The sequence below is a fragment of the Anabrus simplex genome, chromosome 9 (genome assembly GCF_040414725.1).
Source record: "Anabrus simplex isolate iqAnaSimp1 chromosome 9, ASM4041472v1, whole genome shotgun sequence".
NCBI lineage: Eukaryota > Metazoa > Arthropoda > Insecta > Orthoptera > Tettigoniidae > Anabrus > Anabrus simplex.
The window spans coordinates 15,566,338-15,593,713 of record NC_090273.1 but is presented as its reverse complement, the minus strand read 5'-3'; the positions used below and the strand labels follow the sequence as shown (position 1 = coordinate 15,593,713).

At 36.8% G+C, this 27,376-nt stretch overlaps 2 protein-coding genes across 6 annotated transcripts in view; one reads left to right on the top strand and one right to left on the bottom strand.

The window, feature by feature from the left end:
- Positions 1-9,130, bottom strand: part of LOC136881127 (transcription termination factor 4, mitochondrial) — a 132,752-nt gene extending 123,622 nt beyond the window's left edge. The window contains exon 1 of the mRNA XM_067153789.2: positions 9,006-9,130. The gene's annotated coding sequence lies outside the window, so the exon portion shown is untranslated. The remainder of the gene's footprint in view (positions 1-9,005) is intronic.
- A 389-nt stretch (positions 9,131-9,519) lies between these two features.
- The window catches only part of grp (serine/threonine-protein kinase grp), a 120,262-nt gene continuing 102,405 nt past the window's right edge, over positions 9,520-27,376 (top strand). The window contains exons 1-2 of one of the 5 annotated variants that reach the window (XM_067153782.2): positions 9,520-10,048; positions 10,498-10,642. In XM_067153782.2, the coding sequence (XP_067009883.2) occupies positions 10,578-10,642 (65 nt within the window). In that variant the 5' untranslated portion in view covers positions 9,520-10,048; positions 10,498-10,577. Of the gene's footprint in view, positions 10,049-10,088; positions 10,411-10,497; positions 10,643-27,376 lie in introns of those variants that run through there. The other 4 variants (XM_067153783.2, XM_067153786.2, XM_067153781.2 and 1 more) reach the window with 4 other exon arrangements.

Below are 27,376 nucleotides of genomic sequence, written 5' to 3'. Positions count from 1 at the left end.
CAGAAGTAACCTCATTTTCTCAAAAAGAACATTTTTTAGTCAGTATAGTTATTTGCAGGCTGCTTCTCTCCTCAGCTTATTTGATATTTTCTGGCTGTAGAGCATATTATGTGTTAAGTTACGTATAGTGCAAGGTCTACATCACTAGATAAACCTACCTTGAAACCACAGGTACATATATTGGATAAATGAACAATGTGACTCACGTGGTTTTTTTTTTTTTTTTTTTTTTTTTTTTTTTTTTGTATTGGTCGATATGTACATTCAACAATAGAAAAATTATCCCATTTGAAATAGGATGAACATATTGTGCAGGTGACTAGATTTCCAAGTACTATCTCTTCACCCACCAGTTATTCATAGTTTATGAATATAACATTTTGAAAATGTATCAAATTATTTATTTCTTTGCCAACCAATTTTTGTATGGTTGAGTGTGCATCCTAGAAATGCATGAAACTTACTACAGGGAGGCACACAAACAGCTGACACATTTATATTTATAATTACAATGCTATTTTGCAATACATAATAATAAAATTTCACACACACAGTAAAAGGACTATTCGAAATTTCACTTTAACCTATGTTCAATGCAGCTTCCATTATGCCAGGCAGCCTTCACGACGACATTGTGGCATAAGGCTTAAGTAAATCTGCTGATCCGCTGCATATTTCAACGATCTGTGTACATATTGAGGTTTCATTATTGAGTCTTGCAGAAAAGAATGCCTCTGTTTAGAGGGCACACACAAAGTAGAATCGAGCAAGGTGGCTGGGCAGTTCAGAAATTGTAACTGCGAGTTTGCATTCGAACCCTGCTGTCAACAGCCCTCAAAATGGTTTCCCATTTTGCAAGGGTACATCACACCACAGTTGCTTCCTTCCCAGTTCTAGCTCTGTCCAACCCTATCATCACCATATGGCTTGTCCGAGTCCATGCAATGTAAACTTAAAAAGACAGGAAGATGTCACCTGGATTTGAACCTGAAACACAGCTCAACATTTTGAGTCACCATGATACACCACAATCTCAGCATAAGCAGCACAGTTTTAGGGCACTGTTCAACAGAGAGGAGACTGTAAACTGCCATGGTGAAAGCAAGACTGAAACAAGGGAAGTTGACGATTGAATCCACAACAATGCCTTCTCAAAATATATATATATATATATATTTTTTTAAAGGAAACACTCAAGCCGTGTACGAAAGTTGAATGGCATTGAAAAGCTATTTGTTTTGTAAATGTGTCAGCTGTTCAAACGTCCCCCTGTATAACTCATTTTCAGAAAAAAATTGTGATTCATACCCTTATTTGTATGTACTCTTGATTTAATAATAAAAAAAAAAAAAAAAAAAAAAAAAAGGATGCAATGAAATCATATGTAACAGTCATATCCCATTTTCTGGAGTTAACAGCCAACAACAATAGCCTTTTACAAAACATATGCAAGTGTGTGGGATTAACCCTAAAGCGGGCGCGCCTATAAATGTTACATTGCCGGGCGCGTGGTGAATTTCATGACACGTACAATTTCCTGGACAGATACCGCTACACTGAGAGTATCTATAAGACTTCGCAGGAAGGTACTAGCAGCACGACGGCTGTAGCTCTTAGGAACTAAAAACTACAGATGAAACACTCAGGTTGGTGAACGAAATTCACCAGCGCGCCCGGTTTAGGGTTAATGCCCCTATTAAAGTAGTCCAGAGAATTTAGAGTTACTTAAATTTTTAGCATGACAATTTTCTGATTTTCAAGATCAATTTGGTCAAGGTAAAATAGTTTAACATAACACTACACAGGGTAACAAGTTGTAAACTATAATGCAGTAACTATGGCAAGACAGAATACTGAGAAAAATTCAAACAGTTTAGAATAATAATGCTTAAACCAGAGACATTTAAAAGTACTGCATGAAACACTTGACACATGTAAATTTAAAAAATTGTGAACCATTAATAATTTGAAGAGTAAGGGAAAGTATAAAATAAGTTTCCTGATATATTAATAATTCAAGCAAGGTAAAAAGAGGAGCCAGAGCGGAAATAGAATCAGCTTTTGTTTCAGGATGGCCAAACATCTTTACAACATGGCCAACTTCAGTATGTTAATAAATATATTTAGACCTACAATATGTCAACTTCACTTAAAATCCAGAAGGAATACTTCTACAAATTTTAGCTACGGTATAAGGTATTAAACATTTTGTGAATTGATACTCTATAATAAACTGAGAATATTCCCCAAGGCCATGCTGCATACAATACACAATGCCTATTAAAGATAAAATGTCACTGGTTCAGTGAAGGAAAACTTTCAAAATATCATGGTATGAAATATATGTGTAAGTGCTTTTTATCTATTTGTTTTATATATATATACACATACATAATTATACTTTAGAATAATTTCCTTCATAGTCTTTGTCGGTTGATGTGTACATTTCACTGGGCGTAGCAGATTGATATGTAGCAGGATCTTCTGGTTTAATGAGGGAAAGCAGTAGGGGAACTACCTTGCTCTTAATTTCCCGTCTTCAATGACACCTAGGGTATTTATGTAAGCTGATGTTGGATCTGAGCTGACGTCTCAACATAAATAAATACACACAGGCTACAAACTGACTCTTTAAATACAATTTTCTATTAAGGAACAACAATAAATGAAAGTTTAGTAATTACAGTATCAAGTTGGAACAGCAGTAGTGAAATAATACAAGAAGTACTTGATACTTCAGGAAGAGAGAGCCTTAGCTTTAAAAGATGAGGAGCCTTCACTGCAAGCCTACAAGTTTCTGTTCTGAAAGCATCAAATTTGAGATGTTAAGCTCATTGTTGACTTTTGAGATACGGTAAATGGCAGCTGAAATTGAATGATACTTTTACGTATAACTAATTCAAGCAAAGGTTGCAGAACAATCTTTTGAATGGGAAGTTTTTAAGGAATACAGATTTTAAAATAAGGTAAAATATCTTGTACAATTCTTTAAAAAAGCAACTTAATTTGATTATTAGTAATCATTTGGAATTATTATGATGTGATGTAAGCTCATTTAATAAGTTACTTGGAAATGAAATCATAAATATGCACTTATGAAATTATACTAACTTCTGGAGCAAAGTTCAGACATCAAGCAAGGAAAAGAATAGATCCCTTTATAAGGAAGATTCCAAAACCACAAGGGTATTTTAGAAAAAAAAAAAAAAAAGGCAATATAAAATAGTAATAACTATTAATCACAGCAACCTTTATCAATATTCAAGGGAAAATATAATATAGATTTTTGTTAATAACTATATCTAGAAATGCGTGACACACCTTTTAAAGCCTGTTTCTGTGTAACAAAACCTCAGCAATTACTTTTCCTTTATCATTCACCACTTTTCTCCCTTTCTGATAAGCATGGAGCTTAACTTGCACTTCATTTTACACAGTAAAAGTTATGACAATAAGTACTGTATAGAGTTTCTCTCTTTTCCTTTCTAAATTACAGGGATGTTGTTGGATCATACCCACTTTGCTAAAAATGATTTGTCTCACCAATAAGCTAATGTTGAAAACTTTATATTACATCTGAGTCATCACACACTTAGACAAACCTAGCAGCACATTGGATTAATTTATACAAGTTAATGTAACATAGGTGAGCATCTAGTCTCCAAATATTACCATCCTAAATTATAAATACTGTACTAGTAGTTAATGGGCCTGTCCACAAATAAGAGTTCTGGGGATATTCATTTAACTATTCTATCAATTCTAGTATCTTGCATATTAAATATTAAGTACTCTGAGAATGGAAGGGACTTCCCTATCTATTTTTTTAAAACCCTAATGGGGTTGCAAGCTGTGTTGCAAAGGTGGACTTGGCCCTTTCTATGGCTGAACGGCCTTCCTGATGCCAACCCTACCATGAGGGATGTCCTTACTATTGTGTATACAAGAGGCATATATCGTAGAGATCTAACATCAGGATAAGTCTCACAATTCAGGCTTTTCTTGTGCTTTATGCTTTAGTTCCTAGAGGACTGGTCTGTATATTCTCACCAACTATAGTCTGATGTTTGTAAGAAAGAACAAGACAGATCGGTTGTTACAGTAAAACAGATGAGCTGATATGAGAGGTACTGATTCCATGTGCTGGTCTACAACATGAAACTTGTTTTAACATGCACATTGTTTTGATTAATAATAAATACTCAAAATTAACTAAACGTACAATACAAAATTATTCAATCAGTTTTTTTCTCTAAAATAAACCACTGGATAAATAATCTATACCATACAAAAAAGATTTAGGTACAGAAAATAAGCACGCTAAATATCTGATGTTTCCAGAATGATTATCACTCGCTGTTTGAAGCAGGCAGGGTTGAAATAATTTCAAACAAATTTACCATCCATCACACAGTACTTCACAATTTACTTTTTCGGTATATATAGTCCTTCTCAGAACATATGTGCAAAGTGTAAAGCTCACTCTACACTGAACTTCTCACTGCAGAAGATGTTGGAACATTGTCGAGTCCCACCACTTTTTTTTAACGTCAAAAACTTCTCTCAAAGTGGGAAATGTCTAGACACTGTAGCAAGAAACAATAGGGTTATCTAAGAGTTTCAAATCTTGCATACAATACACTTGAATTATTCAAACATTAACAATGGTGTGTTTCATCTGGACACCTACAACCAGAGGAAGATGTCTCGCACAGAGGCGAATTCTAAGCCTTGGTTTACAAGTAGCCATCGTACACAATAACGACAGGTATTCACGAATAACAAAACCTGTAGCAAATTTTATTTAACAAGAATAAAAAGCCTCTCATGGTGGAATTTCTTTTTACAGAGCCATTGATTGCAAATTATTTCTGTACTTAATCTAACAAACAGTACCACTGTAACTACGAAGTGACCCTGTGTCACTGACGGCATGCACTGGCAAATCTGTCAGCTAACGGTGAATAGAAACCAAATGAAGCTCAAGAACAAAATGCTTGGAAAAATATGGAGTCCTACATGCAGCAGTAGATGTTTAAAGACTGAAGATGATCTCAAAAACTAGTACTATGGTATTAGAATATTACTTCTAGTTATGCTTCGGAATATCATTCGCCATTATTATTCATCCCCTGCTGTGGAATATATTTTGAATCTATCCGCAACTTTTTCCTGTATCTATGCACTGTACCCCAACAAAGATCTTTAATTTTCTAAAGAGATTAACCATTCTGAGACTGGCTATTCCCTTAACATCCGTAGGTGCTTTCTAAAAACCCTCCAGTTCATTTTTGTGTGTCCGATTGACGTGGAATATCCCATATGCAAACTTACTTATCGACTGCCTTAACATATCAACATTTATGACACGAATGCTAATTTTGTCACCCATAAAATAATAAAGTGCAGTACCTTATCCGGAATTGAATTTGTTGACTTGAGATCATGAACTAAATGCTCTACCCCCAATTTACTGAAAAATTACGTTGCGGGAAGTGCACCCAGTCAAAATTAAAAATGAATAGATTTGCTCCAGTGACCCTAGAAATAAACGGGATAAGCTACGAAAAAGTACTTAATTACTGGTACTAATATTTTGGATCTAACTTGAGGGGGGGAAAATATATTGTAGAAGACTAGTTAATATATGTTAAACAGGAGAAACACAAATCAGCATTTTTCTGATTAATTTAAATATCTCTAAAATTCAACCAGATCTTGGTCTTGTAGCAGTGATTACTCCATGATAAGATCATATGAAAAGAATAATAACTGAAGAATAATGACAAAATCCAGAAAAACAGTAAATTGTAGGGGCTCCTTATCTAACAACTTAAGAACCAAAAACTGCATCAGTATTATTAGCAGCATTAAAGACAATCTCCTAACCTAATTTCTTAACACTTGTGAACTAAGTTAATTTGGAGTTCCACATCAAATCATTATTACTCCAGTTCTCTTTACTAGAGCATGGAAATGAATGTTCCTTAATCTAAATCGCTAACAGGGTAGAAGAGACATTCCAAAGAAACTGGTTCAACCTGTATGATTATTTCCTTTCAACAAAACTAACCCCACATCACCCTGATTAAGTATAATTCATTTTACAAGGATGGAGTTAGCAGAATAGGTAGTGTTTGTTTATTTAGATCTTCACTACATCTTGGGAGTATACTCCAACTTTGGCCCTTTGGATATTGAATCTGTCAACCAATTATGTTTAAGAAGGCTGTACTGAATACAATGGTAATATCAGAACACATGATGTCATTAACTGTTCTATCTCTTAAAATATTTTTCTTACATTACACTTCTCAAAATAAAGATACTAAAAACCAAGAAACTGTATGTAATAATAAATTAAATATCAAAAAACATTTCAAATTTAGCAAAGTTATGAAAATATATGAGATAAATAAATGAAAATTTAACTCCTTTTGTGAAAATGCAAAATCTTGCAGACTTCCAAAAGCCACTTGGGGGATAAGTAAAGATGATTGTGTGCTGGTAAAACTTATAAGACCTTAAGCAAGTAAGCAATCAATGTGGAACAGTTGTAAAATATTTTATATTAAGGAGAAATTTATAAATATGTGTACGTATATTTTTGGTCTGCTATTCTTTTGTAAACTGGACAAGTTTACCCAAAAGTAAAGCAAAATTTTATAGTTTAACATGCAGCTTATCTATAATGTATTCTGATGTGCAATAGGTCAAAAATGTTCTGGTGCACCATCTATTCTAATAATTACTGTAGTACATTTTTTTTTGAAGGATCAGAGCTGAAATTTCACTGCTCTAAGAATGATCCTAATTTTCCTGTAATTTGAGAGAAAAAGCAGAAACTAGCTGTAATTCTACCATATATGAATCCGTTGTTGAACAGTTATCCAATGGATGAAGTCTATCCACCTAATTTGCAATAGCCTAAAAAATAATTTGCTGCAAAGAGTTTATTTCAAGGATTTAAATATTTTGAGAACGCAAATGAAAACTACTTTCAAGTGTATTTAATTCTGTCCATTTAATAAATGACCGTGCTGGCCTGGAAACAAAAAAAATATGCACATTGCTTATTGTCCCTATAAGATGAAAGTTCATTCATGTATAAAAAGAAGTTTATATATGCATTATTGTTACAATTTTATATTGCACATATGGATGTCCGTCCATAGATCCCATTACAAAAATTATGTTCTACAGCAAAAGCTATTACCATTCTACTGAACATAACTTTAAAAGGATTGTCATGCATCAGAGGTTTAAAAAGCATGATGTAAGTTATAATGATGCAAAATTAACAAATCTGATCTCACAAGTTGCACAAACAAGTGCAGAGACGCAGACTAGTTATTTATAAAAATGTTACAATAATTGAGAAGACGACAAATGCAGTAAAAATATACTACAATGACAAAATACTGTTTAGCTGAAAAAAAAAAAGCCTTTATATAACTGAAATATAAAATGTATATGACTAGACAGTCTGGTACATATTATTCATTTAAGTTTCTTGCAAACAAGGTATGAATTCTAAAACATTTCATAACAAAGAAAAAGAAACTATATATACAATATAAAGTCAAAAGGAAATAATATAAATATCTTTGTTTCATGCAACTTCAGAAATATACCTGACTTATATGTACATTTTTATTTGGAGATTCAATTATAAATCCTGCAAAAATGTAGATTCTTCAAGAGTTCTCAAAATAAACACATTTCTAAGTACAGTACATTATTTACACTCCTTAAAGCAATAACACTTCTAATAAAATTCTTAGTAAATATTATGGACAGTATTTGAAGGGGTTAATCTTGGTGTTATCAAAGCATGATTTAAGGCAATATACTGTTTTTTTCTTCATGTTTTTTTATTTTGTATATATTCTGTTTATTAGTTTGAAGTGTGCAAATAACGTGACTACAGGATTTGAAAATTCAGGTAAGTATGGCTGTACGTTAGCTATTTCTTAAATCTTGAGAATTGTATAGTATAGCTTAGAGAAACATAATAGTTTGAACGCCAACATATTTGAAATTGATGCAATGATGACTAGATGAATGTGAAATACAAAATTATAAATGCTTTATAAAATTATTTTATCAGAAAATAAAGTAGTACAAAATTACAATAAGGGAGGAAGAAGACTAGAATTTGCTTCTGATGTTCCTGAACTGCTACTAAGCTTCAAATAATACTTAGGACCATCTCTACAACAGCACTCAATACTATATATAAAAAATGGAGTAACTGGTAAACAACCAGATGGACTGAATTAGAGGTAATATTTGTCTTTTTTAAGAAATGGAAGTTTCAAGCATAGCACAACCACACCATTTCAGGAAAGCTTCTATTAGTATATTTTTTAAATTCCTAAACAGCTTTGTCTTTTATCATGGATTTTTCATCTCCTTTTTGCATAACTTTTCCATCTTCAATTTTATGCTTATGACCTGGTCTAAGATATTTAGCGACGAAGTATTGAACAATGTAAATCATAAATACCCAAGATATAGCATAAAATGCTGTAGCAAATATCTTTGCCTCTAAATCTGGCCTTGGATGGACTACAGTAGTGTAAAATAAATAACTTCCCATGATTATTCGCATAATAAAAAACAGGATCATGAAGCTTATTTCAACAACGATAAAATATAATGTATGCTTATAACCTGAAGATCGAAGAAACCATCGTAGCTGAAGTAAAGGATTAGTGATTTCCAAACCACCTATACCAGCAACTGCTTCTGTACCTGACACACCTTTCATCAGTATTCTACTAAGTGATATAATGCTGACAATATGATGAATGAGCATTGTCATACCTTCAGTCTGATGATAAAGACACCAGATAAGATCAAAGATGAAGTATCCCAGACTAAGAACAATTGTTATACATTGCATATTTGTATTTGGGCCACCTGAAAAAGAATTAAATTTTACTTTGGCTGTTTAAACATGTGGAGGTGGTGTAACAATTATTCCAATGATATAGTCTCACCCGGATCTGTGAAAGGCCATGGTCCAGTTAGGCATGCCAGTCCAGCTAGAGTTGTAACTAAGATAGCATGGATTGCAGTTAACAGTCGACAGGACCACTCGGATTCCAATTTCCAACGGTACTTAATTCCATAATAAAGCGTTGTCCATGTCGTCGCACTAGCTAAAATTCCCCACCACACTGTCATTTTACGATGTTTTGGTTAGCATGCATACGAGGAAGCTGCAGACCTGCAAATAATTTTAAAATTGAAGAAACTGTTTAATGATACTCGAAGAAAAGATATGATCCAGGACTAACACAATAGAGTGAATAACATAGCTGAAATACCATGCCATTCTCCGTTATTAAACATGAAACTAATGAAATAAGAACTAGTTATTATATGTTATTGATTCTGTCCATAATAGAACATACCAACCGTTTAAAAAATAAGAATACATATGGTATACTGGCTTGCCTGTGATTACTTAGGTTTACTTTGATATGTCTATTTTATAAACAACTCACCTCGTACGTCTGTCAGACAATTTTTTAATTTAATGAACACTCCATATTTGTGTATTCCAATTGACATGCAACATTGTTATCGATTACACTCTTTTGACTTTGATTTGATTTTTCCGTTCCTTGTTCAACAAAGATCACGTTAGTCAAAGAGAGCAGTGTCAACTCGAGTCAAATTATGCTTAGCGTTGATCGACGAGACCAGGTGACTACTACGTGATGTTTGAATCATCTGAACCTGATACAGTTTGATTGTAATTGAACAGTAGACAGACGTAAATATTTTTTTTTAAATATAAAATGTTTTCTAATTTGAGATTATTTTGTTATGTCTTTATGTATAATATCTTTGGTTCCTTGTTTAATAAAAATCGCCATTTTCCTGGCCTCGGCGCGAAAACGGCGATGAGCGTGTAGCGGCCATGAACGCGAGAGAAGCTATGGGACGCGAAAACGTTGATATTTGTTGATTTGCCGTTGATTAGCGATAGTAAAACATGTAGAAGAAGTGGTTAAGAAGACGTTGATTCACAATGGTAAGAATTATTTTCTCTGTATGATATAATATTATGCTTATAGAGGGAAATGGCCCCGGGCATTTCATAGGCCTAATACAGTGGCCTAGAAATCGCGGCATTCATTGTTCTGACAACCACGTGTTGGATTTGACAGTTAAACTTTATTTATGCGATTTTAATTAAGTTAGGGCTGTAATTTGAATTAAAATATCATCAGCATTATTTTTAATGGGATATTTCAATATTTGTCTGAAGAAAACTTGAACGAAGTTGTCGCTGATGGAGCCCATTTATGACTTTTCTTGCCTCTAGTCGGGCGAAGCGAGCGTAGAATTTTGTGTTGTGGAGATTGTTCAATATGTTTCCCTTTGTGCTCGTGGGTGTGCATTGTCTTATTCTTCGCTTATTTTAGTGTTTCTATTAACGTCGTTTGTTCTGGTATGTAAATAATTTGTAATTTATTCCAGATTACATTAATGTGGAGGATAATGTAGCTGGGGAAATTTCAGTTGGAAACTGCGTTAACGACGCCTATTTCAGCCGTAATATGGTGTCTGAATTCGTTGATGGCTGGACCATAGCCCAGACACTTGGTGAAGGAGCTTATGGAGAGTAAGTAACTTTCTCTGCGTCATTTGTGTGTTCCATTTTGATATAGTGCGTCCATATTATAGGATACCGGTTTCTCTCATGGTTTGCAAAGTGCTATGATTTATGCGAAGAATAAAAGTGTTCATAAATTTCGTATTCTCATATTTAAATTTCTCTGCAGTTTTGGCTTAACGCATTAAATGTGCGTTAGGTGTTGTACACCCGTCTGTGAGTGATTTCATACTGAGAGATGCATTCAACATATTATAGGAATACCAGTTATTTTTTGAAATAAAATTCTGGTTACCCGTGAAGAGTCAGGGTTCTTAACTGGACTTTTAGCATATTGTACTTGTCTACTACTGTTGCATCTAGCTTGAGATTTATTTAAATTATTTTTTATCTTAATTTTAGTTCTTGGGTTGGAAAGGTAAAAATATTACTGGTAGTACTGAAAGAGAGGGAAGCAAAGGCACATAAATCTTGAGAATGTTTAGTCGCCCTTGCTCCTATTTTTATAAGTTACTCATATTTTAAATGTCATATATATCCTAAAATGGGTTTTGTAGAATCGTAATTTAGTGTAGCCTACCTTTTATGACCACTGTTCAATGATTGCGGGATGCAGGTTATGATCCAGTGAAAATGTATGTTCTTGATATTATTTAATATTTGTTAAAACAAATTATCATGCATTTTGGTAAATCATGAAATTTCATTATTTTCTTAAAATGGGAGATAATTCCTTTTATGCAAATTAAGACTAAAAATAGTGGTAAATTAAAAATAACCATTATTAGGAGAGAAATATATACATACATACATACTTTGCTGCATTTCAGCTTCGGTATGTCTTTTGTTCATGTTGGCCTAACATTTTTGTGTGTTCAGTTTTTGCTCACTTCTTTGAACTTCTTTGCTTTGCTTCATGTTACTTGGTGGGCAAGTTGTTGACTTGTGCCCATAACTCATTATTATTGGTCCAGGGATCATGCTTTCTTCTTTCAACAAAAATTGTCTTATTTACAATATACTTTCCACCTCCATTTTCCCAGTTGTACTGCCCACGCTGGTCATGATGGATAAAGATATTGAGAATTCATAGACATAGCACTCTGAATCATCGTTGCTGGTCCTGGATCTCAAGAAGAAAGCAAAAACTGCGCGATGAAGCGGAATGCCACGGAACAGTCGTGTCTACAGCAAAATAGCCGCTGTAGTTACGTATCTGAATTTCTCTAGCAATACTTGTATTTATTAATTTACCGCTAATTTTACTGTTGATTTGCGTGAAAGCAGTTATCCTCCATTTAGGATAAAATTTACAGTGAAATTTCATGGATGTGATTCGTTCATGTAACCTATAGAGCATTGAGTTAAGACTACAGGCCTTATGGGCTTGCTGTCTTCCACTGTTGCAATATTCGCTCAGTCACTGCTTGTGAAATACAGTGATGACATATAATTATACATCGCTTGGTTCAGTTGTTTCAAGACTGTGTAGTAGATATCATAATATAAATACCCAATTATCTCAATCTCCATTATCTCTATTAATGAAATTAGTTATGAAATTTCGTTTTGCCATGACATTTCTAGGCGAAACTATAGAAAGCGGTACTCACGGTTTAGTAACACGAGCCACCGCCAGTTCACTGTCGCACTAGTAGAGCCATGAGGAACGACAGTGCTGCCAACTGTTGGTTTGATATGGCTATACTTTCTTCTTGCCGTGCGGATAGTATGCGCTGCGGCGATAGAAAAGAGCCTCTCGAAGGGAGTGTGGCAATGGTTGGTAACAAATTCTCGGCCTCATCCTAGGTGTCAGTGGCGTCATCCTCTTCGTTACGTGAACCAATCACCGTTATAAGCAATGGAGTATGGCGTCTAAAACAGTATTTTTGGTTATAAAAGTAAATGTACTTCTAGGGGCGGGCGTATTGAACACATCTCTCTTCCACGATCATTATAAGGTAAACGTGGAAGCATTTCAAGTAATATTCCATGTAATAATCGTTGAGTACCTGTTTACCCATTTCTAAGGATATGAGCCCACTGACTGTGTCATTCGAAATAGAGTAAGTTTGAACGTGTAGGGATGCGAACTAAATAATAATAAAAGCGAAGTCATCTCCGTACAAGCCATGAAGGCCCTTGGAGGGGTGAAAGGTAAAGGCTTCCACTATCTGCAACCTCGGCACTTGATGCGGGTAGAGTGGTTAGCTCTACGCTCGGCCGCCTTTGCCCCCAGGAATTAACCTGGTACTCAGTTTTGGTATAGGCTGAGTGAACCTCGGGTCCATGTGCACCTCCGGAAGTGGAAATCTTGTTTCTTAAATTTTTAAGACTTCCTGAAGGGAATTCGAACCCACGTCCTTCCAGGCGAATCAAGCACGCCTTTACCGCCTCGGCCAGACTAAATAATAATAATACCGGTAACATAAATAATAACATGCATGTCCATAACCGAAAATGATTTGTCTTGCTTCTTATATCTGAGATAGTTTCATGATCGTTGTTTTGCTTTAAGGGAGTGCAGTGCTGAGTTTATTAGCCCCCAGAATAATTTCACTATTAAGGCAAATACTGTGTGGTTACAACAGCTGAGGATTGATGACGGCGAGATATCTCTATCTCGGTGATGTATCCTACAGCTCATTTCAGATAAATTTGCTCGTAACTGACAACAGATGCAAGGGCTTCGCCTTTATCACAAAATAAAACAGCTTAAATATTCTTCCGCAACATACAGTACAGAATGCCAAATTACCTATTCGTATGAGAACGTGAAAACAAACAAGCACAGATAGAAAAATACAGTAAAATAAAAATATAATTTTAAAATAAATCCATCTACTCTTCTTACCTTGTCAGCAATGTACAGATTTCAAGGCAGGAGGTGGAATGTTCATCTCTTCCATTTGCACACTGCTTGAGGAATCTTCGTCTGAAGTCACCGAGGTGGACGATAATGGGTTCGATGTCGTCCTGAATTTCATCAGCCTTCTACATATCGTCTTCAGTTTTCTTAACGTGATTCATATAATTCCTCCAGTTATCAGGTGTGACACTCGCTAAGCCTTCCTCATTTAATCTTCGCATTTCTTTCACTTTGAAGTCCGTATTATGTAAGCTCGCATAATGTTTCACCTGAGCCCATAAGAGTTCAATGGGGTAATTTGCAGTGGTAGGGGAGCAGCCGAAGTACTGTGTCTCCTCTTTCTAAAGCAAATTCATCTATCTTATATTTATTGTATTTTCCCTTTTCCAAAGCAATAATGTCCTTTAAGTCTTTTTTCAACATTTCATCTTCGTACTGAATATGATGTTCCCTCATCCATTGTTGCATAGCGCATTTCTTCCAGCTTCTTGTCGCTACAGGCTCCTTTCTGCTGTGATAAGAAGCATTATCAATAACGCTAACAGAATTTGGAAGAAAGTTTGGCAAGAGCTTTCCTAAAAAGGATGTTTCGTAAAACACTCCATCCACCTCGTGTGTGTTGGCAGTTTTTTTTAATACACAAAAAGATATATTTAGCGTTAGGCTCAAACCTGTTTTCGTTACCTGTGTAAACGATAGCAAACTGCTGCCCACGAGCGGTAGGAGTTCTCAGGCCTGCAAGAAAAGCCTGTCTTGTCATTGTTTTATCTTTCCACTCTCTAACATCAGTTATTCTGGCGTTAGCCCAACTTTCGCCTGAATAAACAATGTTCCGGCCTTCTTCTCTGTACTTTTTAATTTGTCTGAGGTACTTATGACGCCAAGACACAATATCTTCCCTTTCTATTAACCTTGCTCTATTTCCCCTTCTCTCGTACACAAAGTTCATTTCCCTGAGAATAACATGCAACGTAGACTTCTTTAAATTGGGTAGTTCGGGGTGAATGTTTACGGAAGTGAGGATTGTGTTCAGAGTTGGCGGTTCATTTCTAAAATAGTATTCGTGAAAAATGCACCGTATTCCACTTCTGACAAAATCATCGTATTTAATGAGTCTGGATTTACTGCAAATTAACTTTTTTCCTCTGCTGCTTCTTGCTGGGACCAGAGTGGCCCTTTGCTGGCTTCCTTCCTTATTTTGAAGACGGAAGACCTCGAAATTCATAAAGCCTTTGTGGCTTCATCTACTACCCAGCTTACACCTTGTCCTGGATGCCTTATTTTCAAATATGAAAATGTATTAAGCACCATTTGCCGCTCCTTTCTCCTGAGAACTTCACCACTTCTTTCCACATTTTCAGCCATAACTTAAAAAAATATTATTCGCTGATTCTTTACATAAAATACTAAACACAAAAGCGGTACATGACATACACAACCAAAAGCAATGCAATACACCAAAAATGAAACACAATATATTTATAACGAAACACTATGCACCCCAGAAAGACAATGACTTCAATCACAATCTGCCGAATATCTCCCTTACTTAAGCAATTGCTGTAATGAGTGACACGCAAAATGGGAAACATGCCGCGCTGACCTCACCGATGATGATTCGCAGTTATGACAAGTGTTGACTACTGTACACACTTCCACACTACACGCTGAAATGTGGCGCGCGATGTGACAAGCATGGCCGGCTATTCCGAGTGATGAACTGTATATATAATATTTAAAACGATAAACTCAAAGATTTAAAGATAAAAATTTCATTGTTCCGTATTGAAAGTATTAACGTTAAAAATTAAATAATTGAAAAAGAGGTTCAACCTATTCAATACATAGGAAAGAAATGTAGTGATTACATTCTTATTTAATAGTAAATATAAATGGGACCGGTTTCGACCCTAGTCCAGGTCATCGTCAGCCGTAAAAACATGTAAAACAATGCATATGAAAAAGAAAAAGATTAAGTGAACTCTGGATCGGTATAAGATGAAACATAAATTAACGATGGGGGTAGAAATTGTGAGTCACTTAAAAGAAAACAGTACGTAATATTAAGAATGGTAGTATGGCACACGCAATGATAGGCGAAGTCTCACAATGTTTATGAATATTGGAAACAGTCAAATGGGTCAGTTTCCACACTCTGTCAGGCACAAAGTCACAACACTATCAAATAATATATGAAGATCATAAATAACTTGAAGTCGCAGACGAATAGATTTGTAGAAGCAAACCGCCAGCTCCTGGTGATCAGCGCGGCACATTCAAGGTCATAATACCAATATAAATGGTCCGTTATTGGACATTATAAATTTTCCTGCTAACTCATTCTTGGTTGCCAGCGTTTCGCCCTCGTGTGCTAGGGTGGGCTCATCAGTTAGTACCTAGCACACCTACCAATACGCTGGCTAGTGCATACCGTGGAGGCCACTGCGTAGGCTAACTGGAGCCACCGGCAGTGCCAATGCACTAAGAGATGGCCAAGCAGGCATCAATTTTTGCTGATGAGACAAAGTCTCTTAGTGCATTGGCACTGCCGGTGGCTCCAGTTAGCCTACGCAGTGGCCTCCACGGTATGCACTAGCCAGCGTATTGGTAGGTGTGCTAGGTACCAACTGATGAGCCCACCCTAGCACACGAGGGCGAAACGCTGGCAACCAAGAATGAGTTAGCAGGAAAATTTATGATGTCCAATAACGGACCATTTATATTGGTATTTTAAATTTACTCATTCAGGACAAATATTTCAGATTCCCTATGGGAATCAACATCTATATCACATTCAAAGTCATGCGCTGCGGTCTCGAACGCCAAAATAGAATGGAGAATATCCTGAAGGTCCAGTATTTGTCTCGGTTCCGGGACGTTAAGTACGTATATATAGAAATATACAACGCAAATCAGTATAATTGAATGAGTACTTGTGCTCCTGCTAAGTTCTTGGAAAACAGTTGACTTGAAAAAACAATTGTAAAGAGAAAAAAATATAGTAAAAAGCGCAGTATCGGAAAACAAATGAAAACTTATATGCACAGTGCGCTATTTTTTAAATTGAAAAAATTTTAGGTCATGATTGAAGTAGTCGAAGTTGGCGCAAGACAAGAGTTAAAATTTGAAAGAGGAGAACCGAAATGAAGGTCGATGTTTTTTTTTTTTTCTTTTATTAGAGAAGGTGGAATAAATTAACAGAGGAAGAGTGATAGTGAAATAAGAGAAAGAATAAAAGAAATTGAAGTTAGATGGTATTGAGGAAGGATAAGATAGGGAAATGAAGGAGGGGTAGTTTAGGGTGGGTTATTGGAGGTAGAAAATGTGGGTGGGAACTTTGTAAGGCATGGAAAATAGAATTGGGGTTTTGGAATTTGGAATTTTTGAGAAGAAGAATTAGGAAGTCAAAAAGGATATTGGGTTTTTCAGAAATATTCCGCACGGCTCTACTTCTAAATTGGCGTTTTGGCAGTTTTTGGCTCTGTCTGGTGGTTATGCGCGGAAGCATAGGCATCCAACCAATCCCAATCTGCCATTCATACCGATTTATATCGGCAGAGCACGATCTCGAAACCCAGTTGCCAACTCTAATATTTACAAACACCACGTGGTTAACCTATCTCGCTCAGAGTGTATGGTATTTGGTACGCTTCGCGATCTTTCGCATTTTCCTTCAGTAATTAGTGTTTTTCTTATTGTTGGAGGGTTCTAGTGACTGAGATCAGTGGAGTGTTGCCTTTGTAGGCCATAACCTCCTTCCTGTGCCAGCCTTTAGCGGCGAGTGGTGTTATTTCCTCATTCTCTTTTATTCTTAATAATATATTCTCTTATTAGTGTCAGATGTTGTTAGTAAGTGTAGTTTTTGTGAATTTGTTTTCAATCCATATTCATTAGTTTTTCTGAGTACGGTATTACATTTTACAAGGACTGTTTACCGCAGTCGTATTGCGTCAGTTCTCGCGGGCGTAGCGTGCTGGCAACAAAGGAAAGGCGATGCTCATTAGTTTTGTGAAGCTTCAATTTAGAAGTAAGGCCGTGCAGAGTATAGGTCGTGTTTCGATTAGACTTGCTTCAACTTGCTGTTTAGCATTCCCTGCTCAGCGCATTGCTGCATTTTCTTCATGGCTACCAACGAACCCGTGACGTGGCACGCTTATGCTGCATTAACATTGATGCAAAAAGAAACATACATACATACAACACGAGGAGTAAAAATGTTAGCAACCTTTGGTGTCCTAATAACGTTTCACGTAATTCAACAGTCCAACTACACCAAAGTTTCTTCTTCGTTTCAGAACCAACCACTAACAAGAATCGTGACACAGTTAAACAGCCCCAATTTAACCATCAAACTAATACAATATCCTTCAACAATATAGGTTGGCAACATTTTTCCTTCTGCAGCCCAGAGTTTATAACATTATAAGGAAGCTAAAATAATGCAAATCTTACTTGGAATACCTTGTGGAGGAGAGATGTGTTCATTGCGATGTCTAGGACCCCACTATCTCGTCCCCAGAAGTACATTTACTTTCTTAACCTAATAAAAGCAGCAGCCGCCATCGACCATGGCTAGCGTAACTACTTGCATTCTCATTGGTGAACGGAATGTGATGTCATTGCCATCAATGCTGATAGGTACATTGTATTACCAACCCCGGCTGAATAAAAGCACCAGTTGTGTTTCCTCACGAAACTAGGTACCTAAGGCCGCTTCGCGGCTTCTAACCGTCCAGACCCATGGTCTTGTCCACGACAAGAATCCTAACTGTCCAGACCAATGGTCTTGTCCACGGCAAGAATCCTAAACAATAATCACCACCCGTAACAGTAAGTACCACTCATTAGTTCCTAAGTACGAGGTTGGCAGCCCTGACCTCCTCTCGTCAACATTCTACTCGAGCGTGCAAACGAGTCGTACAGCGCGCAGCTGAATATAGGAAGTGCTGGGCTGCGGAAGGTAAAATTATAATCATAAACAACTTATGAACTTTTATTACAAGATATTAGAATCATTCCGTATTGACGGTTTTCACTTTACAATGGCGAAAAATGAGAGTATCCTCCTATTCAATACATCATATATTCCATCATTAGACGGAATATATGATGTATTGAATAGGAGGATACTCTCATTTTTCGCCATTGTAAAGTGAAAACTTATGAACTGTCGACTAATAAATGTTTCGGGCAGCGCACGCCAACGTCAAATAACATTGGCCCAGCAATTGGAATGTTTTTCCTTCTGATTTTATATTCAACATTGAACCTATTTTATATATGCTTTCTACTGTATGTTAGATTGTCAATTTCCTTCTGCATCAAGCATTGACTGTGGCTTCAAGCCATCAATTATGTTGCTTACAATCAAATGACGTCTCCTTCATTAAGTGAACTACGTACGAATTTATCGTTGTATTCGAGTTTTGATTATTTCACTAACATTTTTATGATGAACTGTAAATTTTATGTCGCACACATCTTCCAACATATTTTAGAATAATCTTCCACGTACCTGGAAGAAGTAAGTATTTGTTGACTGAGGATGCCTCATAAGGACATGTCTCATTATATTTAAACCATGTTTTAACTCATATGTTAACATCCTGTATTGTATTGAATAGGTGGCAAAATAATACATATTTTCTTATATACTTTATATACAGTCATGGCCAAATTATTATGGATTTGTAAGAGAAGGCATGTAATTCAACTTTATCTCTGATTTATTCAATGATATTAGTTAAATTCAGCTGTAAAATATGCCCTATTGTCATCTTTACAAACTCTGTGTTACTTTTAGCTATCAACAGATGGCACTGCTGGCTCAAATGTGCTTTCCTGGACAAAATGGCCACCAGCTCATGAACAGTGAAACTCAAGTTGAAATTGAAGTGAATTGTTTTATGGCTTTTGTGAATGTGAAAAGTGTTTTATATACTATTTAGTGCTCATTTATCATTATAGTGTGTGTTTCAATCAGAATTGTAGTATATCAACTGTGCTTTCGCAGAGAATTACTGTAATTTTGAGCAACTCTGAAATTTAACCTCAAATTTCAAATGGGGAAGGCTAAGGATTTGAGTCCAAGGAAAAGAGGTCAAATTGAAGTGTTACTAAACAGCACTAGCTTACTACAGTGTGAGCATAATAAAGAAAAAGCTTGATAATAAAATAACACTGTCACCATGTAGAGCTGGTAAATGTGGACGCAAAAAGAAGTCAACACCACAGGGAGATCGTGTACTGATAAGTGCATCATTAAAAAATCGTAAACTGTCATCAACCAAGTTGCGGCAATATTGGGAAGAGGTTGGAATCAAAGCTAGCACTTGAACAGTAAGGAGGCGCCTCTTTGAAGCAGGCCTGAAAGCAAGACGTCCACTCAAGAAACCCAAGTTGACTCCAAATATGGTACAAAAGAGACTGGAATGGGCGAATTTATTCAAAGATTGGACTGCAGAAGACTGGAGGAAGGTGATTACAATCAATGATAATATTAAATGATATATTTGTCTTGCCATATTGTTCTCAGGCCAATATATTCATTATTACTTGTTTTTTTGAGTTTAATGAAAATTTTCAAATATTTTGTTAAATTCTACAGGCAGTGTTTTCAGACGAATCTACTTTCCATATTCTGGCAGAACGTGTGCAAAATGTGCGTAGACGACCTGGGGAAGAATTGGGAACATGCATCATTTTCAAAAATATTTTTTTTGAAAAGTACACCAGTGAAATAGTACGTAAACGTATTACATTGTGGTATGTTGCCTTGTTTTCTACCATTAAAAAAATATTTAATAGTGCCTTTCCGCAAGGCGAGTGAAACGGCCTCTGACGTAAGCGGCGCGCTGTGACGTCACAATCCAGTACCGCATGGAGCTCTATCAGCCGTTGTGCATCAGCCGTTGCTAAAAGCCGATTGTTTATTATTCACGATCGCGAATAACTTCGAAATGACAGAAGAAAGGTTCGAAACAGCACAGTCAGACAATCTACCATGTGTAGATGTCATCATTCTTGAAAAATGTGACTTTTGTGGCCGCAGAAATTCGCGGATAACAAGCAAGTTTGTAAGTGGCGTCTTTTATATACGTGCAATGTACTGTAACCCATAGTATTAGGATAACAACGAACCGGGATAGATATCACATCACTTTCAACATTTCCTTCTAGACTGATTCCCCTATTAAAGAAGAACATTACATTTTCGGGCTTTCAGCATTAGTAAAGTAAGAAATCGGATTTCAGCACTAACATAAACATATAGGTAGCATTATAGTACTAGTCCGCTTCTGTGGTGTAGTGATTAATGTGTGCCACTCCCGGAGGCCCGGTTTCAATTCCCGGCTCTGCCATGAAAGTTGAAAACAAATAGTACGAGGACTGGAACGGGGTCTACTCAGCCTCGGGAGGTCAACTGAGTAGAAGGGTTTCGAATCCCACCTCAGCCATCCTCGAAGTGGTTTTTCGTATTGTCCTACTTCTCCTCCAGGCACCTAAGGCCACGGCCGTTTCCTTCCCTCTTCCTTGTCTATCCCTTCCGATCCTCCCATCCTCCAACAAGGCCCCTGTTGAACATAACAGGTGAGGCCGCCTGGGCGAGGTAATGGCCCTCCTCACCAGTTTCATCCCATACTCAAAGTCTCACGTTCCAGGACACTGCCCTTGAAGTGGTAGAGGTGAAATCCCTCGCTGAGTCCGAGAGAAAACTAAACCTGAAGGATACACTGATTAAGAAAGAAAGAAAGAAAGAAAGAAAGAAAGAAAGAAAGAAAGAAAGAAAGAAGGAAAGAAAGATCATAGTACTATAGGGCTATAATCTATCATTCCCAAAAAAATATATATTTATGGTTGGGACAACTGGCCTACCCACTTCCAGGGCCCATGAAAGAGAATTAAATATCTTTGTGGAGGGAAAAAGTTAAACATGATAAAGATAAATATGACTTCATCTAGTTTTCACAAGTCGGGCTGAGTGGTTCAGACTGTGTTGGCCTTCTGACCCCAACTTGGCAGGTTCGATCCTGGTTCAGTCCGGTGGTAGTTGAAGGTGCTCAAATACGTCAGCCTCGTGTCGGTAGATTTACTGGCACGTAAAAGAACTCCTGCAGGACTAAATTCCTGCACATCGGCGTCTCCGAAAATCGTAGAAGTAGTTAGCGGGGCGTGAAGCCAATACCATTAATTACATTTGGCTTTTAACAAGCTGAGCATATCAGGAAAGAAAAGTGTCCCGGTGACATTTTAGTTGCTCAATACAGGCAACCCCTTTGATTTATTATCTTGACATGGATCACCCAAAACATAGGTTAGGTTAGGAGAATACTTTAATAATCAGCATTATTTAATGCACTGTTTTTTACTTTCATATTCCAAGATGTAATTGAAGCATTTAAATAAAGCATCATACATTAAAATTTAAAGTTTTACCACTAGAACAGCTGACATGGAAAAGTGATTTGAAAATTCAAACAAATTCATCTTAAGTTAAAATCTTCAAAAAAATAAACTGTAGACTTTTCCGATATATCACCAGCATTTCTCCGGCTCGCCAAAATCCATTTCTCCCTAGTTTTAGCGTCTTTGGAACATTTATAAACAATTTGTTTGGTATGGTATGCGATGTGCTATTGCACATCGGAACTCTACACCATTTATAAGTTTTCTGCCTCACTGTCTGCGCAGGATTCATTTTAAGTCTAAAATATACCACTCAGATTATTATCCAATGTATAGACCTCGAATTTAACCATACTAGACACTAACGTAAAGTAGAAATACGCGAAGTGTATCCTGCTTCTCACAGCACACTATGTGTTACTTCGTCTGCTAATTCAGTCAACCTGTACGATGACGTCAGACCAATGAGATCGCGTGCTTGCGTGACGTGACATTTTCGTAGATTTTTATCACGTTTGGAGTTATTATTTGTACATTCTGATCACATTTTTGAATTCTGCATGAAATTTTGAATCAGATTAGCATATTTTTAATTAAAACCCCGGATCATGCATGTTCCCTATTCAAGAAGGAATGCATTGTCTCAACTGTCAAACATCCAAAATCAGTCATGGTATGGAACTGTATTTCGGCTGCTGGAACGGGTCACCTTTGCTTGTCCCCAAATCATTGCTCTTCTCAACATCATACCATAACCTATGAAAAGATATTGTCTTATATCAATAACATAAAAGATCACCTGTAATTTCCATGCTTTCCTAGTCTGTTGTAAGTTCCACTCTTTGCTGTAAAGTTAAAGTGGCCAGTCTATACCATAACATCTCTGGAAACAAAGATGGCTGTGATGAATGCATCCTCCTACTTCATTATGAGTAATTATTACCAATATTACCCATAAAATCGCTAAAAATCCTACATTTCGGGACCTAAAAATATTCAAAATGGACTTCTGAGAATACGTATGTAATTTTCAGTGCAATATTATTATTTCCAGTCACCAACTTCTTTACAACTGCCGAATGCTCAAGATAATGTCGTTTTTAGATTTTACGTATGTTTTGGAATTGGACTGCTTCCGTTTTTAATAATAATAACAACAACAGGTACTGGTTATTCTATAAACAAAGGGTACTCTTTGCAAGGTCTGTGGCTGGTGTTAAATTCTAATAAAATTACTGCAGTCGAAGCGTCCCGTATTTTCATGCTGGTTACGTGAATGATGTTGATCCACGAAATATCACTGTAATATTTGTCACAAATGGAAGGTAACCATTGATTTACTCAGTGTCTCAAATTGTAGGTTGATTAAGAAATACCGTCGTTCGCACAGTCTTTTGTTGCTTTCTTGAGGTCCAGGGCTGGCACTGGCAGTTGCTCACAATGTTGTAACTTATTTATTACGCTATACAGAATATCATCTTCAAAAAGCCTTATCTCTGATTCCACTTCTTTACTCATATCATTTGTACATATGAGGAAGCAGAGGTCCAATTTTATTTATTTGCCATATGATGAATGACAACCTATAAACTATTTACACAACAAGTGAAAGATGAGCACAAAGTAAATACAAATTACCATATCTATACAGTCAAAGAAAGCAATTTACAAAGTTTGAAAGAACAAGAAAACACAATATATTTACATCACTATCCACCTGTCAAGTCTGACAGTTCGTATATACACATTGAGTGCGAGTGATGTACATCTCACTAAATGTGAATGTCCAAACCCGCCACCCACTTCACTGCTTCGGGTGTTGCTGAGTTGAGGTCTTCCATGGTGCCAGTGAAAGCACGGAGTGGACTTTCCTGCACTACATGTTTCATTGTTTGTCGAACCTCCCCATAATCACATTATGGAGAAACTGACCAGCCCCAGGTGTGTAAAGTAGATGCTGTTCTACCTACTCCACATCTCACGCGATTTAGTCTACTCCAGGTGCAGTGTGGCAGATCAAAGCCTGCCAGCTTTGTGGATGGATTATTAATATCCACTATTGTCAGAGGTGGGGAGAATGACCACTCTGTTAACCATTTAGAGGTGGGGTTGAATTTGCTGGATGTCATCTTCACTGCAGTCTTCCAAGCAGGCTGGCGAGACTTAAGGCGTGTGCATTTCTGTCTGATATCCTCATGAACAGGTTAGATGTTCATTCTTCAGCATTCTGGTCCATAGCTGAAAAAGGTCTTCTGTCTCCTGATATGTGGAGGTAGTATATTGCTGAAAACTGGTAACCATTGGGTCGGTGTAGCACGAAGTGTACCAGTTATGATCCGCATGGTTTGACGAAGTTGTGAATCTACTGTGTGTGAGCACTGTTAACACCTTAAGTGCCACATATGCAGTAAAAAATAAATCCATCCAGGCCATTCCTTTTTTCTTACTATAAAGTATTGCATCTTATTACAGAAATGTACCTTTTAGTCATCTTGGGCCAAAATTGTAGTCGTAACACTGTGTTGAAATTGTGGTGACACATTGGTCTCATGCGGCCACTGTCACTACCTTCCAGCTGTATAGGCCGCGTGAGACCAATGTGTCACCACGTATCCTAGCACAGTTCTCACCTTCCCGACACACTGGTATACATCTGGCTCATTTGCTCATGAACTACTAAAGAACAGAACTCATATCTTTGGAACATTGAAATCTAATCGGGAGTATAATCCAACCGACATTACTAAAAGGAAGTTAACAAGAGGAGAGACAAGAACCTGTGAAAGTAACACTGGTATGGTTGTTCAGAAATAGCATGATATTTTGGCAACTAAACACACTGGTGAGATGGTCACTATTCAGAGGAGGGATGGTGAAGTGCAAAAACCACGGAGTGTTATAGAGTATAACACATGCAAACCGTATACTGATTTATCTGATCATAAAAAGAGCTATAATACTTCCCTGAGACAGGGAGTAAAATGGTGCAGAAAAATAGCTATAGGGATCTTGATCAGCACAAGTATAGTAAATGCCATCTATATTTCCAATCAACTTGGGAATGACAGTATATCTGGTACCCAGTTCAAAGAGGACATTGTTGAACAGTTAAAAGGTACCGGTATCAAAGATTTTCACATTCCCCCACAAGTACCAAAAAACAGGTATTACCCCACTAACTGGAGGATGCAGGCCGGCAGGGAAAACGGAGATGCAGTAAGTGTTATGAAGAGATCCATCGGGAATCAGGAAGGCAATATGCCATAAGGAAGACCTTACAGTCTACGTTCAAATGACCAGCCTGTGAAAATTTCTTCTGTTTGGACTGTTTCTTCAAAGTGCACAGATTTGTATTGTGATTGTGAAACAATTTAAATTATATTTCTTCGGAAAGTCTCATTTGTTATACTTTAAATTCATGTGCAAAAGTGTACCAATTTGTGGTGTGATTGCGAATGAGAAAAGGTTAAAAATGTTTTTTCTAGAAAGTTCACGTAATTTTTATGTTCTATGTTTTCAGTTTGTCTATAGACCCTGATATGAGACAATGAACAATGAGTACACTATACAGTGCAAGCTTTTGTTATTTGTACATGACGACATGATCTGAAAACAATAAATAATGTCGCTATATTTTATTTTTTGTGGTCGGTATATTACAGTGACGTACAGGCTACGTGGTGCCACATCGGACTCGCAAATGAACAGGCCAAGAATAGATTAATGACGTACTGGCCATCTACTTTCATTTAACATACGTACATGTCATGTGTGATGATAGTATGGCACCACGGGGTCGGAGACTTGGAGAGTGCGCATGAGTCCGCTGTGGACTCACGCGGCCCCAATGGCATTAAGCTCTGTGAGTCAACGTTGGTCTCACGTGGCACTCAAGCTGTTAAGCCAGACACCAGAGCAGTATTCTGCTGCAGAATACACCAAGGCCAGAGATGTTGTCCTTAATGTGTTTCCATCCGCTCCCCAAGAAGTTCCAGCCAGTCGTTGGAGAATGTTATTACGACTTTTTAGTTTGTTGGCGGTTTTCTCCAGGTGATTTTTGTACATAAAAGACCTGTCCAATGTTACTCCTAAGTAACTGGGATTGGCACAATATTGTAGTTCATGACCCTTGAAGAATACCCTTGGATGTAAGTTTGCTTCTGTGTTGTTCAGATGGCAAGTAGATGTCACTGTTTCCTGTGGGTTGGGATGAAGATACCATCTTTGAAAGTAGTCATCCAACAGTTCAAGGTCTCGGTTAAGAACTATTTTAGCTTCTGGTTGGGTCGTTGAATTGTAAGGCAAATATCATCCGCATATATGAACTTTTGGGACACTGTTTAAGGCAGGTCGTGGATGTATAAGTTGAAGAGAGTAGGAGATGAAACAGACCATTGTTGACATTGTGGAATTTGCTTCTGTTGTGTTCTGAGTGAACTTGAAATAGGCAGTTGCTTAACATTCTGTCAATTAGTGTAGTAATTTTTAAGCAAGGAACAGCTTTAATCAGTTTAAGCATAAGACTTTCCCTCCAGACTGTGTCAAATGCAGCTGTAAGATCTAAGAAGACAGACGCTTTTCAATTTCTTCTCAAAACCAACCTTCAGAGGTCCAATAATACTGCCTTGAGGAATTCCTCTCTTAATTATTACAGGGTCAGATAAAGCTTAGCCTACTCTAATTCTCTGAGATCTATTTTCTAGGAATATAGCAACCCATTCACTCTTTTGTCTAGTCCAGTTGCACTCATTTTTTTCAGTAGTCTCCCATGATCTACCCCTGGGGTTTTCAAAAGGCGGCCCGCAGGCAGCATGTGGCCCGTGAAACGCTTTTTGCGGCTCACAAGAGCACTGTAAGAAATAATGTTAAGAAAAGTCACAAAAATATTTATTGGCTTGTTCAAAAGCAAGAAGAGGACTGATAAAAGAAAGGAGGCTCACAGAAAGCTAGTGCGAACATATTGGGATTTACTTACTAATAGCTTAAAATTTAGTGTATTTACAGCGCTATCACATAGAAATTTTTACAAACTTTACAATATTTATACACCTTATTGGCCCAAGTCAGGACTAATTATTCTTTAATATTAGTTCATCTTTTTAAGTATTCACTTGTTCTCAACAATTATTTTTTATTTTAAAACATTTAAAATGCAAATTTCAAGTAATGTTATTATTTTTGCGTCCCACTGACTACTTTTGATGGTTTTCGGAGACTGAGGTGTAGAAATTTTGTCCCACTGGAGTTCTTTTACGTGCCCATGAATCTACCGACATGAGACAGGCGTATTTGAGCACCTTCAAATGCCACCGAATTGAGTCAGCATCAAACCTATCAAGCTGGGGTCAGAAGGCCAGCGTCTCAGTCATTCAGCCCGGCTCCAAATTTCACTCTGATGCAATTTTAAAATAATTTTTTAGGCAATTAAAATGATCAAACCCTCTTTTTAATTAAACTATGCATATTAT